This window comes from Lissotriton vulgaris, chromosome 7, assembly GCF_964263255.1.
Source record: "Lissotriton vulgaris chromosome 7, aLisVul1.2, whole genome shotgun sequence".
Taxonomy (NCBI): Eukaryota; Metazoa; Chordata; class Amphibia; order Caudata; family Salamandridae; genus Lissotriton; species Lissotriton vulgaris.
Window position 1 is genome coordinate 1,252,038,364 of NC_141695.1, and position 20,044 is coordinate 1,252,058,407.

The 20,044-nt window shown below is 45.9% G+C and overlaps 1 protein-coding gene across 5 annotated transcripts in view; it reads left to right on the top strand.

Moving 5' to 3' along the window:
- Positions 1-17,594, top strand: part of FGFR4 (fibroblast growth factor receptor 4) — a 39,562-nt gene extending 21,968 nt beyond the window's left edge. For 3 of the 5 annotated variants that reach the window (XM_086931775.1, XM_086931773.1, XM_086931776.1), the window contains exons 7-18: positions 5,818-6,008; positions 6,529-6,667; positions 7,120-7,313; positions 8,057-8,202; positions 8,317-8,438; positions 9,599-9,709; positions 10,818-11,008; positions 12,279-12,401; positions 12,728-12,798; positions 14,820-14,957; positions 15,324-15,429; positions 16,522-17,594. In XM_086931775.1, coding sequence (XP_086787901.1) covers positions 5,818-6,008; positions 6,529-6,667; positions 7,120-7,313; positions 8,057-8,202; positions 8,317-8,438; positions 9,599-9,709; positions 10,818-11,008; positions 12,279-12,401; positions 12,728-12,798; positions 14,820-14,957; positions 15,324-15,429; positions 16,522-16,674 — 1,685 coding nt within the window. In that variant the 3' untranslated portion in view covers positions 16,675-17,594. The remainder of the gene's footprint in view (positions 1-5,817; positions 6,009-6,528; positions 6,668-7,119; positions 7,314-8,056; positions 8,203-8,316; positions 8,439-9,598; positions 9,710-10,817; positions 11,009-12,278; positions 12,402-12,727; positions 12,799-14,819; positions 14,958-15,323; positions 15,430-16,521) is intronic. The other 2 variants (XM_086931777.1, XM_086931774.1) reach the window with 1 other exon arrangement.
- The last annotated feature ends 2,450 nt before the right edge of the window (positions 17,595-20,044 follow it).

Below are 20,044 nucleotides of genomic sequence, written 5' to 3' on the forward strand. Positions count from 1 at the left end.
CCTATTCCACTGTCTTCGAGCGCCAAGAAACCAATTGGTGTATGAGCGCGGTATTAAATTTTTTTAACATAACATAACATAACACATGCAGAGTTTCTCGCTGGGACTCAGTTTCATAGAAATAGCCCTCCCACCAGGAGTTGTTACCAGCCTTCTTGGTCCAGCCACTCTCCGGACTCACCCTCTATGAGCTTTACCACCAGCGTTACCCCGGCCCTACACAGAAGGTAGATATTGCCTCCTATACACCTTGTTGTTAGTCTCACTATAGTCAGACCTCACACCAGGGTGACCTATTTCAAGTTACTTTGCCCTCCCACCCCCCCCTAGACTCCTCCACCTCTAGGCCTTCTCCCTATCCTGATGGAAATTAATTTGAGAGCTCAGAAATTATCTCCGCTGGTATATCTTATTATTATTATTATTATTTGTTTTTGTAGAGCGCATAGTCACCCTTAGGTATCCCAGCGCTAGGAACCCTATCTCTTCAGTTCAGCGGGCCGAGGGCAAAGCAAAAGGGGGGGGGGGGGGGCAGAAGATAGGTGTTATGGGTAAGCATGAGTCATTGGGGAAAAAGATGAGTCTTTAGCCGCTTCCTGAACCGAAGGTATTGTGGTTCGAGTCGCAGGTTGCGGGGGAGCGAGTTGCAAAGGCGTGCAGTTTGGATTGAGAAACGTCTTCCTCCTGAGCGGACTTTCTTGAATCTAGGGGTGGTGATGAAATTTTCTGTGTCCGAACGGAGGGATCTTGTGGCTTTATAGGGTGTGATGAGTTTGCTAAGAACTGGGGGGCCTTGGTTTTGTAGCAGTTTGTGGGCTAGGCATAAGGCCTTGAATTTGACTCGCTCCCTGATGGGAAGCCAGTGGAGGAGTTTTAGAGCAGGTTTAGAGGAAGTTCTGGCAGGGGTATTTGTGATAATCCGGGCCGCAGTATTCTGGATTCTCTGAAGCTTGTTGAGGGTCGCTTCAGGAGCGCCCAGATAAATCACATTGCTATAATCAAGCCTCGATAGTATTAGGCCTTGAATTAGCAATTTTTGGGAGTTGAAGGACAAGAGGGGCAGGACTTTCCTCAGAGATTTCAGGAGCCCGAAGCAGGTCCCGGCTACTTTCTTTGCCTGCACCGTGAATGAGAGGTCGGTGTCGATCCACACACCCAGACTTTTTACCTCTTCCTTTGGATCAGGGGGGGGGGGGCCGGCAAGCTGGCCAGATGTTCGGGGATAGTGTGAGCCCTTTCGGGCCGAGGAGCAGGACTTCAGTTTTCGTCCCGTTTAGCTTTAGGGCTGAATTGTTCATCCAACAGTGGACCTGCGTAAGGCAGTTAAATAGGTCTGCTGATTGTTGTCTGGGGTGAGATAGGGACACCACTAGTTGTGTGTCGTCAGCATAGCTGACGACGCTCACTCCGAATGGGGTGATGACCTCCTCCAGTGTGGACATGTAGATATTAAATAATGTGGGGCTCAGGGAGGAGCCCTGAGGCACACCACACTGGAGGGGAATTTCGGAGGAGCAGGCGTTCTTCCCCCAGATCTGATAGGTCCGTTGGGCCAGAAAGGATGAGAGCCAGGGTAGGGCCGAGCCTTCCACACCAACTCTCTTAAGTCTTTTGATGAGAAGTTGGTGGTTGACGGTATCGAATGCCGCACTTAGGTCGAGGAGGATCACTGCCACTGATCCTCCTCCGTCCAATAGTGCTCTGGCCTCCTCTACCGCTGCCAGGAGGGCGATGTCAGTGCCCTGCCCTGGTCGAAAGCCAGTCTGGGAACTTTTTAGCTTATTGTTGACCTCCAGGAACTGAGAGAGTTTTCTACTGAACTTTGCTGGGGAAATTCACGATTATCAGTGTGTAGTTGCCTATAGTTTGTTTTTTATGTGAATAGTAGCATTTTCCCTATTTTTTTTAGAAAGGACTTTATTGTTGTAAACCAGGCACCTGGGGCCCTCAGAGCACCTCACTCAATTGACAAGATTTACATAATATTTAATACAAAAATACAATGTTTGGAAGCCGTAGAGAATCATTAGGAATACAATACTTAACAGGAGTGAGTGATAATAAATTGGGAAACGGCGAGGTTTGACGTCAGTTCAGCCCAAGAAAAGACATCAGTGGTTATCCTCCTAGCATCTTAAAACCAGGATTCATAAACTCCTATTACCAGAGCTGAGGTATTGCCACATCAAGCAAATTTGGGGCAATACAGCATGGTTAGTGATTTAACAGATCAAATATCACTTCAATGAACTGTATTGTCCGAGCTGAACTTTTCCACATTAAACTGATGAAGAAAGATCTACTGCCGTTTAGAAGGAAAATTAAGACATGGCTTTACCCCAGAGAGTAATGCATATTGTTTTCCCTTGTCACAGGCCCATCGTCTCACAGCGCCAGGATACCCGCTGGGTCACAGTGCGCTATATAAGCATTGGTTACATTACATTACATTCCAAACAGCAATGAAGTAAGGCACCAAAATTATTCAACTGAGGGGCGAAACATCATTTCAGAAACTATATACTTAAAAGTAGGTTCCTCAAGTGATATTACGTACGTCCAGTGCCCAAAAGGCCTCATACGGCGGCTGAAGTCCGTTGAAACAAATTGTAACTGGTTAACTGGAATTTCCACCTGGGGTGGTAGGGGGCAGGAGGTGCCCTGGTGGGCTTGTGCAGGCAGAGGCCAGTCAGTGTTGCCTCACAGGCCCATTCCCCTGGACCAGGCCGGGACTCTCAGAGGTCACCTCTCTCCACCGCGAGGCTTCAAAGAACACAGACATGGAGGAGCCATAAACTGGGAGTAATTAGTAACCAGCCTCCCCCTCCTCGCCGCACTGTCTTGTCTCCTTGCTTCGGGCAGCCTGTCATTAACCTGCCGCAGCCCCAGATACACCGTGCCCAGTCCAGCCGCCCTGTACCTGGGGAGGGCGCCTGACCAGTGGACGGACAGTGCCCCTCCCCCAAGCCGACATAAATCCCTCTCCCCTCCCCCCTTCCGCCCCGGAGACTCGGCTCCGTACACAGAATGCAAAGTACTGCGCCCAGACAGGTATTTGCAAAGTAAATACACGGAGAGGACCTTTACACGGCACAACAATCATCATTCTGTAAGCTGCCTTTGCAGACTTTGTTCTGGGCAGTGCTCTGCTCTGGACTTTCACTGAAGGACTCCACATGTCCATTTCCGGTGCATCGATCTCGTGACGTCACTGGCCGCGTGAGAGTGGCGTGATGAGCTACAGGCAAAGCAGGCATTGGATGGCACATGGTGAACTGAAGGAACATTACAAGCACGTGGTGTTCCGCAACAGGTGACCATTTCAGGTGACATAGTACCTAAGGTCAGGTAGGGCACCCCCTGTTTAAAGGCCTAGTTTAAAAGGGTTGACGTGAGACTAGTCAATGATTGGCCTGCCTTTAAATTGGAAGGTTTGCAGTTATGAAATACCGCTAGGGAACAGTCCGTCACAGGCCACAAAAGCTCACAGTTTCTCTGTATCCCGCCCCCACTGTTAGAGCTCTTTTCTCAACTTCAGGAGGTTTCTTTGTGTTTGTAGTTCACCATTTTAGCAGTAGGATTATAGTAAGTATGTGTCCAGTTTTTATTTGGAAAGCAGCTACACCAGAAACCGTGCTTTAGGGCGTAGTGCCTAGCCATAACAGTTTGCAGAGACAATTGCAGCTGTTGATTGGCAGTGTCAAGTCAATAATACTTTTATTTGATTTCGTTAAAAATGGTAAAAGATTGTACTAGCTTGTTATGCACAATGCTTTAAAATTGGTGATTTAAGAAGTGCAATGAATAAAAACATTGTGCTGTCATTACTCAATCCTCACCAACAGTTGAAATAAGAAGTATTAACTATATAATCAATACAATTGATAAAAACTCTGTGATATTCATTGAGGAGAAATCAGAAAACTGTTCAGGAGCGGGTGAGGAGAGACCAGTCTATATTGTAAGAGGCACTCGAGTTGATTCTTGTGTATTATCTAGTTCTTTGGCTGCCATTTCCCAAAACATAATGGCTTTGCAGGACAGTTGGTCGGCAGTGCTTGTTTACAAGTTGACCAGCAATCCTTTTATGTAGGGAGTAGCCAACATGTTATTCACTGTTAGACCCAGAGAGACTGTTTAGGGTGGTCAGACCTCCTAAGCTCATTATGAGTTTGATGGGCCTGGGTTGGACCACTTTTAGCTGTTCTCTGGGCTTTTGTTGGTTTGCCTGTAAATCAGTTTTGTGGCCGTCCAGTTTGTCTAGGCAGTTAGCTTTTGTTCTGGGTGCTTTACACCCATTGTGAGGAGCGACAGTATTTTATTGAAGCGGATAGGCTGGAAATAGCCATCCCTTTGTCACAATGATGATGTGGGTCTTTAATTATGGTGCCAAATCAGAGAGCACTCATTGCGACTTTCATAAATCGTGCCGGTATTTTTTCCCCAGATATGTTGAGAGCATATAAAAAAGAGATGGGCAAGGGTACACATGTCAGCTATAAGCAAAACTTAATATATGTTGCCTTTGGGTACAAGAGTGCATTTCTCAGGCATTTTACTTTTTACATCGGTGCTGCTGCCTTTTCAGAGGTGCCAGCCTCCCAGAGACTCTGGAACTGGGGTGTGGCAGGTGCAGCAGCACCCCAGATCTGAAGACCAATCAGAATGATAATGGGGAAAAAAACAAGGTCTTTAAATCCGTTTTCATTTCATGCAGCATCAGCTGTCTGTTCCAGTGCAGTGACAGGTCAATGGCTAAGGAGTGAATATAGAATAACTTTCAACAAACTAGTGTACTTTTGCTTTTCATACATATCTTAAGTTTTCATCATGCGACTTTTAAGAGTTGATTAGATGCTAACAAACGTTTGTCACTCTTGTGAAGGGGTTCTATGGAGAACGGAAGAATAACAAATGTGAAAGACACATATTAAAAACGAGGCTCGTTTTCATTTGGGCGTTTTGATTGTGGAATGAGGTGCCATGCAAGTTTTGAAGTACAGTGAGAAAACAAAGCAATATACTTTTGTTTCACTTGTGTGCACACATAGCTAACATTTCTCACATTTATTAATGGGCTCTTACATGTCTAATTTTTCAAGTAACAGTTGACACAATTTATTCATTCATTTAAGAAAGTTGGATCATAAAGGGGCCATTGAACCAACATTTTCCAAGAATCCTTGGACTACCAGCTCATCCATCTCCTGCCACCCTACAAACACACACTCCCCACTTAAACTTTTTTGCTCATTTGCTGCATGCACCGGTTCTGTAATACCAGGATTTTTGAACACTTATTATTTTCTGAAGCTGATGCCCCTGCTCAGCAATATCCAACACTGGACCTGTTATTCAGATATTTGTGTTGTGTGATCCACAAATATCCAGCATGCAACCGTCAGTATATTCACATTGATTTAATTACAAATCTCCAGTATGGAATCTTGAATATATTAATTAATCTTCAGCATTGGAGCTTTTATAGTCTTGGGTATCTCCAGGATCTGTTCATTGATACGCTCATATATCTTTAATATGAGGTTTTTTATACATTAAAAAATCTCCAGAATGGCACATCTTTATATCATGAAACGTGGGTTGTTAATGCATTTTTGCATCTTTTGACACGTGTTCCATGAAAATACAGCGATGAGAGACTGGTATTACAAATTATGACATTTTTCTGATCTTGTTGCTCTTCTCTTAAGATCCATGAACTCAGATGAGCCCGCCCATGCCTCACTGTTTGTCGAGAATTAACCCAACTGCGTTCTGTTGTCCTCTAACGTTTGCGGTTGTGTTTTCCATTCACAGAGAGGTCCCCTCACCGACCAATTCTTCAGGCAGGGTTACCGGCAAACACTACAGCCATGCTGGGCAGCGACGTGCAGTTCTTCTGTAAGGTGTACAGCGATGCCCAGCCACATATCCAGTGGCTGAAGCACATCGAGGTGAACGGCAGCCGTTATGGGCCAGATGGGGTCCCCTTCGTGCAGGTTCTCAAGGTGAGGCGCCCTGACATACAGAGTCCATTTTCTGCGATTTAACTCAGAAGGAACATAGGAACCGTAGATCAGGAACACTGCAAAACACAACACTATGAAATCAGTAATGCAAAAACCCCAAAGATTAGCAACAGCTGGCAATTACACCACAGCAAGAGATCAGAATAACTGTGCAACAAAAAGCCAAGAGATCTTCAACAGTGCACATTACTATGAACTCTGCAACAACGCATCACAATAGTCGATCAGTGAGAATGCACAACACAACACCATAGAGCAGCAACAGCAACATTCTGAGATCAGCAATTCACATCATTAAATTACAAATCATGGTCAAAACATGCAAGCTCAGTACCACTGCATGATGTACAATTAGTTCCGGTCTTGCGTTGACTTCTAGTGTTGAAAGACACTGTTGTGGCTGCATTCCATTTTCTGAATGATTACTCTATGTCAGTGATTTTCTTTAGCTGTTTCAAGTGTATGAACAATTTCTCACTACTCTCTCTTTATTTTCAAGACTGCGGACATCAACAGCTCTGAGGTGGAGGTGCTTTATCTGCACAACGTGTCGTTTGAAGATGCCGGTGAATACACCTGCCTCGCTGGCAACTCCATTGGTCTTTCCTACCAGTCTGCCTGGTTGACTGTGCTGCCAGGTGAGACAGTAGACCTTTGTAGGGAATGGGTTTATGTCAGGTGAGGCAGGCGGCAGTAACAAGTTGGGGCGGAGGGCTGTGGGTGAAGCAGGAGACGGTGCTAGACGAAACAGACCAAGACACAGTGGGGGCATACTGCAGGGTGAAGCTGCGCCTAGGATGCTGCCACATGTGAGCTTTGATGGGGCAATGCTAAAACAAGTTGACAAAGGAGTATGGAAGAGATATTGTGGGTATGGACACCGCAAGAACAGGTAGAAGCTCTGAGGGCTGAAAAGGGTGATGCTAGGATGGGAGTATTTTGGAAAAACCATCAAAGTGAAAAAGTACGAGATGTTAGTAGGTGGGGGATGTGCCAGTAGGTGGAGGGCATCACTGGTAGTTGAGTGGGGGGCTTCAGGGGTCTGGCATGAGACAGGGAACACAGGCTGATATATCCTTCTCTTCGTCAGAAGAAGACTTTGCTAAGGAAGCTGATGGCCCGGAAACACGGTACACAGACATCATTATATACACCTCTGGCTCACTAGCACTCGTGATGGCGGCTGTGATCGTCGTACTCTGTAGGATGCAGCTGCCACCAACCAAGACTCACCTGGAGCCGGCTACTGTACACAAGCTCTCCAGGTTCCCTCTCATGAGACAGGTGTGTGGTTTCTTTTTCCTTTCTGTTCTCTTTCTTCTATCCTATTTCCATTCAACCTGTTTGTATATCCTTCACTGCTCTTGGCCATTCCTGTCTCTGGATTCATGTTGAATTACCTGTTTATACCTTTAGTATCTCCCATGTCCATCCTTCTGTTTGTCTCTCTCCCATTACTCTCTCTTCTCTGTTCCCCTTACTCCAGTTCTCTCCACCCTTTCCTCTTGTATCCATTCTATTCTCTCCCTTGTTCCTCTATCGTGATCCTCTTACCTCTGCTTCTTGACATGTTCTCTGCCAGTGTTCTCCTCTTTCCGTTCGCCTTTTTTCTTCAATGTTCCCTTTACTGCTCTTTCTCCTCTGTTGTTTTCTCCACAGTTCCCGTCCCACTAACCATCACTACCTTCTGTTCCTCCCAAGTCACTGGTTTCTTTCATAATTCTCTTTGATACCCGTTCTTCCCTCCAATTTTTAATGCTTTCTGGCTATTTCTGTTTCATCATTCAAGTCCCTCTTTTCCTCTTTCCTTTCTGTTCCTCTCTCCTCACCTCTCTTCTCTTGGTTACTCTTCTGTTTTTCCCCTCTTCTTCAATTGCTCTCAATCTATCCCTAGGTTCCTCTATATTTCTTATAGTGTTCTTTTTTCCTCTTCATCTCGCCCCTCTCTTTCATTTCTTCACTTTCTTGATCCTTTCATGCATGTTTCTCTCATACGTTACCTTACCTGCTTTGCCTTTTATTTGCAGTTTTCCTTGGAGTCAAGTTCCTCGGGAAAGTCTAGCACCTCCCTGGTGAGGGTCACCCGCCTTTCATCCAGCTGCACCCCTATGTTGCCCGGAGTTCTGGAGTTCGACTTACCTCTGGATTCCAAGTGGGAGTTTCCCAGAGAGAGGTAATTGCCTGGATTGGTCTCTGTGGGGTATTTGTTCTATATAGGTTGGGGACCTCAGATTTGATATTCATGGGGTATCCAATAAAATCTCACTCTTTATTTGCTCTCTTGCAGATTAGTGTTGGGAAAGCCACTTGGGGAGGGTTGCTTCGGTCAAGTCGTTCGAGCTGAAGCCTACGGTATCAACAAGGATCAACCTGATAAAGCCATCACTGTGGCCATCAAGATGCTGAAAGGTAGGTTTGCCTTCTCTTCCATTTCCCCTTTCAAACCACCTTTCTTCCTTTGCTAAGGTACCTTGTGACCTCTCGTCCATGTCTCAGTAAACCTCCCCTGTTGGCTATAGGTTCTCACCTCTGGTAAAACATGTATGGACACGACTTTACACATTTTCAGACTGCAGCCTTCCTAGTGCATAGCCGCCTAGACAAAAAGCTTTACCTCCCTAACTGTCCTTATATCTATAGCTTAAAATTGAAGTTTGCCTAAGTCACAAAACCGCATATTACTACCATTTTGAGCAACAAAAAAGAAGCCTGATCTGTAAGAGTAAAGAACTCGCAGTACAGAAACAGCAAATGAACATGGCAACATCCCACCAGTTAATTAAAGGAATTAGCATAGCTTGTTTCTAGGTAGACACACACTAAACTTTGAAGAGATTCTCAGTTTCTTTGAAATAGTAATCCGTTTCTGTACAGTTTATTAGGTGTTCTGGTGTGTCTGTGGAGTCATAAAGAACTGTCTGATTGCTCTACTATTGAAGACTACTTAAAGCTAAAATTGTGCCTTCTAGCTATGATGCCCCTCCAATTACAGTAAAGTAGAACTTCCTTTTCTGCTGCCACAGCTTAGGTTTTATCTGCAAACTTGAAATCATGATCAGTACATTATTACTAAACGCAGTTCCTTCTTTTGCTCTAGCTGTTTATTCCTTGGTAGTGGTGAATGGGTTTTGGAGAGGGAGAGATGTTCTTTCACTGGAGTAATAATATGCAAGGGCGTAATTAAGCTGTGTGCCAACTTGAACTCACCTTGACACAAAACAACGTGAAATCACCTTGGCACAACACAACCTGGACTCACCATCACACAACACAAGTTGAACTCACCTTGACACAACACAAGTTGAACTCACCTTGACGCAACACAACGTGAACTTGCCTTCACACAACACAACATGAACTCTCCTTGACCCAACACAACCTGAACTTAACTCTCCACCTGACTCCTAATACTGCCCAGCCTCAGGTCATCTGGCTTTCTTCCATAACTCCACCAAACTCTTCATCTATCCTTCCTATGCTATCCTAGCCCACTCTTGTCCCAGTTTACACCTTACCATGAAGTTCCTCGCCCTGGCACCCATGCTAATACCACCCTCTTTACCTCGCAGAGAAGGGTACGGACAAGGAGCTGTCAGACCTGATCTCGGAGATGGAGCTGATGAAATTAATGGGGAAGCACAAGAATATCATCAACCTGCTGGGGGTCTGCACCCAGGACGGTGAGTGGTGGGCGTGGCAGGGTACCAAAGACAGCAAATTATGGTGAATGGTTGAGATGTCAAGTGAGTGGTGAAGACAGGGACACTCATTGGGGAGTGTGTGTGTGAGAAGATGCTGACACCCAGGACTGTGTGACGGGCAGGGAGCATTTACCAGTAAAATAGGAGCAGGGGGGGCTGAGATTGTTGTGTACCAGGCGTATGGCTGTCCACAAAAACAGAAAAATATGGTCTCGTTGGGAAATATACCGGGGTATAGACCTGCCTCCCCTACCGTCCATAGACCCTCCTTAAATCAGGTAATTAAATTAAGGAAGACCATACTATTACACGAGGAGCCACTTCTGTCACCTACATATGTTCTTCTGGACATTTCTTATGGTGGAACATGTTGTAACCTGTGCCAAGTTTAGTTGTTGGACTGTATGTTCACTAGCGATACTGTTGTTTGGGTATACTTTGTATCATCTCATACATACTGTATCCAAAATATATGCACGGGCACTGCCCGCTATGTACCATAAAACTCAATAACATTTGTTTTTTAAAAATTGGGAGCAGGGAAGAGGAAGTGACAAGTTTGGCAAGTAGGTGGGTAACAGGGGCTCCAAGATTTAAAACGACACAGAGGGTATCCAGTATGGTGAGCGTCAGAGATTCACCTATAGCAACCAGTTACATGGGGAAAGGAAATCAGTGATAGGGGAGTGATTGAGTTCCTCAAAATAATGACTAGGGAGCATCCAGAACACTGGAATGGGGCAGTATAGTATGTGAGTGCGGTCTGGATGGTGAGTGACTATCTGAGATGCGTCCAGGTGACCGCATATAGGGAACACAGATACATGAATGACAGGGACGGGCAAGACAGAAACCAAGGTACCCGCTAAGGTGAATAATTGGTAGGACACCTAGTGTTTGGAGCAGTGTATGCGGTGGTTGCTTTTAGATTGCTCCTGACACTTCCAGTTGGACTATCAAAGGGATGTTGGATGAGGCATCTGCAGGCCAGACTTGTAATGTGTTTGTTGCTCTTGAATTGCACTCTGTTGAATATGAAAATCCATACTTGTGAAAATGTCTAAACCCTCTGGAACTGTGCACACAGGGCCGCTGTACATGGTTGTGGAGTACGCCTCCAAAGGAAATCTGCGAGAATACCTGCGTGCCCGCCGGCCGCCAAGCCCGGATTACACATTCGAAATGACCAAGGTGCCAGAGGAACAGTTGTCCTTCCAGGACTTGGTGTCTTGCTCTTACCAAGTGGCACGGGGCATGGCATACCTGGAGTCAAAGAGGGTAAGAGACCATCAAGTCATGATTAACTGAACAGGGCAGATGTCTGGAAGAACGTCTTACTGAGTTTTATTCTAGTTTGTGGCAGGTTTAGGTACTAGAACCTCAGAGATCTGTGTGAAGAGGAGCGTTGGGCCTAGTGTTTGGCGAAACACGCCGACTTGGCCTGAGGTGGGTCTTGTGAACTATTAGAAGGTGGACTTTAGTGACGGGTGGGAAGATCGCCTCAGAGGGAAGATCGCCTCAGAAACTAGTGTGAGGCGTGCCTCTTGACAATTTGAGGTAGCCTCAACAAGAGGCAGGCCATGGGGTCTAGTGGGAACTGGACCTTGGTAGTTGATATAAGGTGGGCCTGGGGGGCAATAAGAAGCAGACTTAATAGTTGAAGATTGAGGCAGTGCTGAGACTAGTGTGACCAGGAATTCGGGTCTTTAGTGGCTAGCAGCTTTAACATGGAAATCGGGGTCTGTAGTGGCTAGCAGCTTTGACAGGGAATTCGGGTCTGTAGTGGCTAGCAGCTTTGACACCCAAATTGGGGTCTGCAGTGGCTAGCCGCTTTCACAGCTAGTCAAAAGTGACATATGTGGTCTAGAGTACATTTCCCCATGGGCACTAGTAGGATGCATTCCTTAAGCCTACTTTAAGGCAAGTCTCGGAGGATATGAAGAAACATGTCTTGGGCTGGCGTGGTGTGGGTTCTGGGAGATTAATATGGGAGAGTTCTCGGGCTCATGCAAGGTGACATTTGGGAGGGCACTGGGGGAAGGGCTCGAGGGCTCGTGTTATTCTTGTGTACAGTACTATCAACCTGTTCCGGGGTGTGGGGGTGGAGATAGCTGGAGTGACAGTGCCATGTTCAAGAGGCCTGCTTATTGCAGCCGCAGACACGTGGGGCAGCTCTGACTGGCTGAGCTCCTTAGCCCTGCATTGTTGCTCAACCGGAGTGCCTGAGCCCGGAGAGGGTGGGAAGTGTGGGCCCTGGGGTGGATGTGCGCACCGTGAACACTGGGATGGGACCCGTGGGAAAAGGTCAGAGTTCAAAGTAAAGTCTTTGTGCGGAGGAGGTAAGGTGAGAGGGCAGCACAGCAGCCATAGAGGCTGCTCCAGGTGTGCACAGATGCTGGAAAAGGGGATGCTTCGATTAGGCGTTAAGAGTAGAGTGCGTGGTGGAGAGGGGGGGCGTGGGGGGGTACCCAAAGCCACTAAAGTGTGCGTGCTGGGAGATTGGATGCTTGCTGAATGGCCTTTAAAGGGACTTCTGTTCCCTCTGCAGTGCATCCACAGGGACCTGGCAGCGCGCAACGTGCTGGTGACTGGCGAGAACGTCATGAAGATCGCTGACTTCGGACTGGCTAGAGGAGTGCATGACATCGATTACTACAAGAAGACGAGCAACGTGAGTGATGCATCCGGGGAACTGTCCACATCTGCCTCCCTGCCAGCCCCTCCTCTACCATTGTATACAATCCCTATACTATAGTCTCCATACCAGCCCTTCAACAAGGACCCACCCAGAGGTGATGTTGGCGCCATGCATGTGTCCATTTAACTCCCAGCATCCTGCATCACTTTCACTCCCACACCCCTTTCTTCTCTGCAACTCTTGGGAGGTGACAGTGACTCGAAGAAAGAGGGTGGCATTTTTGGTACTGGACTAACACTCCAGGGAGGAGTCGCTTTGCGGTGGATCGGGTCGTGACACTTTGTCTGTTTGTCCCACAGGGCCGCCTGCCAGTGAAGTGGATGGCACCCGAAGCCTTGTTTGACCGAGTGTACACTCACCAGAGCGATGTGTAAGTAAAAGGACATTGGGGGGGGCGGCAGGATGGGAAACAGTAGGAATAATCTGGAAGCAAAATAAACTAATCCATGAGCTGAGACTGACTGACTGACTAACTAATGACACTTACAACGCATCCACCAGCATCAGTAGCATGTGTCCAGAATGGCTCAGTGAGTTGAATGCTTGCAGCTAACAGCTCCTGTGATCTGAAGGTCACAAGTCTGAATGAATCAAGGCATACTCAGTCTTCCACACTGCCAAAGTAGGCAAATTGAGTACCCTAATTTGAGTGATAGTAAAAGTTGCAATTTACAAACAGCATGTTAGGTACTTAGCGTTAGAGAAAAAAACAAATTCTTATTGCTGCTGGGGTTCTTGGTGGCCTGTGGCACCAGCTGAGTGAGTTTCAAGTCAGGAAGCCCTTAATAATAAGACATTGGTCTTAGATACTTTTTTAGTTTATTTGACTTAAACTCTGGTTTGAGTCAAATAAATTAACACAACTTAAAAATAAGATTTCTAAAAAAAGAAAAGCTTGGGTGTGGAGTATTGCATACATACCTCATGGCATGGAGCCGTTTGGCAGCCTTATTAGAAGAACTGCATCTACAGAAATCAAGTTAACCCCCTGAATGCTTGGGGACTAGAGGTCGGATGTTAATTTACATTATTTATGACTTCCTTTTTTGTGAGTTAATTCACTGTCTTAGCAATCAGAAGATTACCATTTCTCTGTAAGAGAGAATTTCCACTGCTGCAGTCCATGAAATCCTTGTGCTGTGTGTGTTTATGGCAGGCTCGAAATGCTGCTGAACTATTGGACCTGGGGCCATTTTATAGTAGGATGCATTGCCCTTATTTTCACTGCTGTGCACCTTTGACTAGGTCTGCCAGATGCAAAAAAGGGTACAGAGCTCCCTATTACCCACTGTTCACTGCCCCAGGGCAGCCACCATCCTGTACTGTCCTGGGGGCAACATATTAGTGAAAGACAGACCAGCTGATAGAAGCAGCCAAGTCCGCATGCGGCTCCTGGCTTGCACTTAAAAGGGGAATAGCGATCTGCCTGCAGACGGGTGCAGTGAGTGACTGCACCGGCCCGCAGGAGGTAAATAGGGTAGTCTATGGGATCCCTTTCACGCTATTTAAGATTGTGCACTACCGCTGTGGTGCACAGTCAGTTTGCGATGATTGCACAGTGCGAGAAGCATCTGGTACTGAAATCACAGCAAAACTGCATTTATCGTAAGCACTCCGCCGCTCCCAGAGCTCCGCATAGCGCAGCAGAGGTTTTTTTTTCACTTCACGGCATTCCGCTATGAGGAACTCCACCCAGGCCTACCCTTAACATAGGGCTGGCAGCATATGTGTGCCAGTTGAACTTGTATTAAAGAAGGGCCTCAAAAGTTTCTGTAATATTACAGTGCCCCAGGAGTGCAGAAAATGGGTGCACACGCTGTTACACTCAGGGCGCTCTGTGTATGTAATATGGGTCCCCGGTGCCTATCTGGGATATGTTTTCACAGCACTTAAATGTTTGGGAGAAAGGGCCAGATAACAATTTCTGGAAGAAAAGCGGGACATGGTTGGTTAGCTCAATTGAACATTAGCTCAAGAAATGGGCATGCAAGTTAATCATTGCTTCACCATGAATCTTCTCTTTGCGCATTCTCCTCCCATCGGTTCTGGTTTTAAGACAAGAAGATCATCCTGAGATTTAATGTATCAGCGCTTCCTTCTTGGCTTCTCTTTAACGGTTTACTTAGTAACCAAGGGACTTTTGCTCTTGTTTATTTTGTACGGATTTGTGTAGTAATTAGCTTTCTGCTTTCTATTTCCCTTATGGCCCCAGATATGTGAATCCTGCTGCTTGCTCTCATCTCCATAGAACTAGCACATGGGTGGGAGCTACCCTCCTCTTTCTTTGGTGTCTACCCCGGTGCCTGTCATTTGCGTTCTGTGCCTCTGGGCTTTGCCACTTATGCCACTAAGCTCTGCAGTAGTAACCATTCCTTGTATCTTGTTTTTCAGGTGGTCTTTTGGGGTCTTGACGTGGGAAATATTTACCCTTGGGGGGTCCCCATACCCTGGTATCCCCGTAGAGGAACTCTTCAAGCTTCTGCGAGAGGGGCACCGAATGGACAAACCCTCCAACTGCACGCATGAACTGTGAGTACCCCACTACATAGGATGATAAACCAGGAAGGGAGGGAAGGGGAGCTAGTTGGCCTACATACCAGACTCCTGGTCGGGTGAGGACATGCATGGCAGAAGGGTTAGATGGACTTTACCTCAGATTCTATAAGAGCCTGTTCATTAAAAGATAGGCTGTAAATATGGCACACCAGCTGAACTCTGGATGGTGAGTGCCGTGCAACCATTGCCTGCAAATAGGCCCAGTTAAGTTAAGGTATGGTCCTCATAAATGATCGGGAGGTAATCAGAGGGTGGGGGGTTCCAAAGCATGCTTTGTCATGAGCTGTAGATATGTCACATTCATGGATACATTTTGAAAGTAGTTCCTTATATTTGCAGGTACATGCTCATGAGGGAATGCTGGCATGCGGCTCCCTCACAAAGACCCACCTTCAAACAACTAGTGGAGACACTAGACAGGATCCTTGTGACTGTGGCTGAAGAGGTGAGTTGGCTTTGTGAAACTTCTCTTCCTCTATTCCTGTTTCTTTCGGTGTCTCCAGGTAGCTCTGTGTTTGATGGCACAGCCTTCAATGTTGGGTGACCAGGGTGGCAAGGTTCCTTTTTAGGTGTCTGATTAACGTATATGGACATCTTTTCGAACACCATGCCGGTATCTCATGTGAATTCTTTCTGCAAACAATATCCTTGCGTGAAATATTCACACAAGATGCTGGCATGCCACACTTTATGCTATACACATAATTTTACAGAATTGCCCCATAATTTTCCATGAAAAAAATTACTCCAATTCGCACACTCCTTATAGATTCAGCGTAAATTGACCGCTATCTGGTATCTGTATGGAAGTTGGTTAAAAAATGCTGCCCTGAAAAGAAACTGTTTTCCCCAAGCATCTCTCATTCTCTCTGGTTGAGGTGTGTGCACTTTTTCACTGACCTAGTGGTTATACTCACTGAACTTTATTAGTCAGTTGCTAGACTTGTTTCCCAGAAAGGTTCTGGGAAGCGCTTGCAGTCCATCCGAGGGCTATGGGTTCCTTTACTATGGGCATGTAAGGATGTGAATCTTGGCAGCCACTTGTCAATCAGGACCCCGAACACCACCCACTCCTTGGTAGTTGGTCCCACCTTACCATGCTTGATCTGGTCAAAAGATCAACAAAGTGCTTTTCTTGGTGCTTTATCAGAGACAAAGATAAAACTGGTATTGTGTAACCTCAGTCTCTGTCTTAGGGGAAAGGTTCTTCAGCCCCATAACCGCACCCTGGCACCTTTCTGTCGCAAAAGGATGAGAGAATAAAGGGGTATAAGGTTGTCATGGGTAACAGTGGTTAACAGTTGGAAATGGTTTCCTGGCAAGTGTGCAATGGTTTTTCCTAGACTAGAGGGCCCAGTTTTACTTTACATATACACACAGTGGGCCATGCACCTCATAATCCCACTTCTTTCTTGGATGTTTCTGTCTGTGGAATGTCTGTGTTAGGCTACCTGTGAGTCTTGCCTTGATTTGCTCTGTTCAGCTTTTTTTTGGTTGGACCTGTACTCGTCTCACTCCTCGTTGTCTCTGCCCACAGTATCTGGACCTATCCATGCCCTTTGAGCAGTACTCGCCAGCCTGCGAAGACACCACCAGCACCTGTTCCTCTGACGACTCTGTCTTCACGCATGAGCCTGCAGTGCCAAGTCTCTTCACCCATCACACAACCACCTCCAGGGTGGGCACCTGAAGTGAAGGCTGGGGGCACACGAAAAAAAAGAGGCTGAAGGATATAAAGGGAGTAGCTTGGGTAGAGAAATGGACCTTCTGAAAGTAGGTAACGTCTCACCTGGCCCCTTCCCTCTCCACTTCGATGAAGAACAGTATCAGCAGCTTGCACCAGACCAGCGTGGACAGGAATCACTTGGCCAGAACTTCACTAGGCCAGAACTAAGTGCAAGCTCCACCCACAATGGCGACCGAGCAAAGATCCTTCGAAAGATTCAAAACTTCACTGACTTTTCTGACCCTTTGGTGCCAAGGCATGCCAAGTTTTGGAGAGGGTGGCTCGTACAGTGTCATATACAAAGGGATCTTCAGTGCCATACCTATTTTTTCTCTTCTGTGCCACGAATGTGGGATCGCAGATGCCTGGCCTTTACCCTGGCCAGTGCCATGTTTAACTTGCCACAAACCCTTTTCCCTTAAGTGCCACAGATAAACAGATTACCATTGATAGAACTTCCAAAGTGCCATTGATCAATAGATTGTCTGTGGGCAGACCTTGCTCTGCCTTAGTGGCATCTGTTAATGGGATGGTCAGTGACCGAACTGTCTCTCCCTCAGAACCACGTATGAAGGAATTAACCTCCATGCCATCGGACCCTTACCAGGGTCACCCAGTGGTAGAATGTTTTGCATCTTGTACAAATGTATACATATAAATATTTATGTTTGTAGCCTTTAAAATGCAGATGAAATGTGCTTTATAAATTATTCCTTTTTTTTTGTTGATTTTTGCAAATGTCAGACTTTGAGGAGTTTCCTTTTACCGCACCACGGTTTAGGGGAACACCACACCAGTCTGTGTGCCTGACACAGATGGCATAATGAAGGAATTGCTGAATGTTGAATATTTTTATACACAATATATTTATATCTCTATATTTACATTTGCATTGAATATTGTCTTCTTTCTTAGAAAAAAACATATTGCGCATTTTGGGGGGAGGAGGTCAGGTCAGCAACTAATCTTTTTTTAAAACAATTAACCAACATAGTGCAACATCAGTTAAGTAGAAATGGTTTCAAAACGCCACAGTCTGATGAGAAAATCATAACAAAACACCTTCATCTTGATGGTTCATGTAGCCTTTTTCAGAGGTTCTCATGCCAGAATTTAGAGCATATTGGTTAGAATCTTTTTTCCTTGCCTTTTTTTCTAAGACATGAGGGGACAGAACAGTTAATGCAACATACATTAATGGGCAGATAACATCACCAAAAAAAAACTGTAAAGGTGGGTAAACACAGTACTTAGTTTTAAATCCATAGAAAGGTCCCTGTTTCTCATGCAGTGCTCTGTTGCTCCTGAGCTAGGTTTATTTTTTCTGAAATCCAATACATAGATATACAAGATCTGAAAAGCCTATGAACCAGTGTTCAGAGGTGGTTTCAGGATTTATTCTGGGTTTTCCAACCATCAAAATAAATCTGGTCTCACTGCTGGTTCGACTGATCAGGAAAAACACAAAAAGAACAATTGATAGACAGATTGCAGAACAATATCAAACATTCACCCCAGTACAGAGATCTGGACCTAAATCCATCGTTTTTTGCTCATCATGCCATTCCAGTTTGAACCCAGCCATATGCAAATCAGTCTTGACCTTGTGGCTCATGGGAACAGTCCAGCACGAACTGCCCGGCCACGTCCTCCCTGGACTGGAAACACCAGTTTAGAATCAAGAATTGTGGTCTACTTAAATAAATGGGAAACTTGGGAGGCCTTGTTCAGAGGTTGTACTGTGGTGTACTGTAGTTGGATTTATATTGTATGCCATACCCCTGATGAGGTTCCAAACGACTACTTTCAGGGTACTATCCTTAGATTGTGCTTGGTTGGAAGTGTGTGGTTTGTAGTGACACCTAAATGGAAAGTTTTTTGTTAAACAATATTATCTGTTTGGTTCTCTCGCTATATCATTGATAGTTGCACATGCATGTAGCAGAGTAAAGAGAAGAGATAAAATGCTTAAGCTTGGCTGGAAGGGTGTGGGTACGGCCTTAGTGCAGAGAGTTTTGCTGTGGTGCATGATGACAAGCACCTTTGTCTAATTGTGCTGCTGCAACTTTATATCTCACTTTTGCCAGGAATGAACTTGGGAGTGAGAGATAGCTGTGCATGTGTTTACACCTACAAACCTTCTTGGGGTGAATAGTTCTGCTTCTTGAACAATATAAACCATAGTATTATATTCGGGAAGGGCCAGGCATTCATGGCCTTAGATATGGATGCTTCTTGTCTCTGCCTTGAGCCATAGTTTTGCTTCTTGTGCTGAAAAGGAGCTTACCTGGTTGGTTTGTTAGCAGGAGTGCCTCTCTATTGCGAACTGTGCTGTTCTGTTGGTATGTTTGAACTTTTTACTTGAGTGAAGGAAGGGCCAGGCAGTTTCCTAGATTTTAGGAAAGTGCTCAGCACTTGCACACAATTTTACAATGCAGGATTTTGACTAAGAGGGAAAGCCATCCTTTATGGAAGAGGATGCCTCACACATGGGTAACAAGCGCTATATAAATACCTTTTTTTCCCTCTTCTATCCTTCTGCTATTCCTTCTGAATCCAAATAACTGACTAACCTATCCACCACTTAAAATGTACTTGCATGTTTTACTATACTAATTCAACACTAATCCCCTATGGGTCCCGGAGTAGCGTGCTTCTCGCTAAAAAAGTGCTTCAACGCCTCGTCAGGGGTATATAAATGCAATTACAATACAATACATATTATTGTGTCATGCTTCATCACCAGCATCCTCTCCCCACCCTGTAAGATGGTATTACCTGGGCGGACTCAACCTCCTTCAAGACTTGGCAGGAAGAGGGAGTTCTTGAATAAAACTTATGTACAGAGCGGGATCCAGATAATCAAAAAATACCTTAGAATTCTTCAGTTATCACCTTTTTAGGTCTCGGCCTAGCGTACACTGCGCAGCCGAGATTTTATGTTTACCAGTATGGGGGCTTGAACCCGCCCCTCTTCTCCATTGGCTGGCTTCCTAAACGGAGGGCAGCCATTGGAGGAGAGGGGCATCACTCCATTTAAGCCCCGTCTTTTTCGGATTCGGGGGCGTGTTTTTTGCAGTTTTTAACTCTGTGACGTAATCCGGCACTCAACAGCAAAAACCACGCCCGCAAATGTGAAAATGTCAGAGCTTTTCTGACGCCATTTCTGCCTGACCGCCGCCGCAAGAAGTCGAGAAGCTGCCGAGTCCTCCGGTGAGTGCTTGCTGTCCTTGCCCCTCGTTGCTCGTGCTTGCTGTCCTGCCCCCTCGTTGCTTGTGCTTGCTGTCCTGCCCCCCTCGTTGCTCGTGCTTGCTCTCCTGCCCCCCCCGTTGCT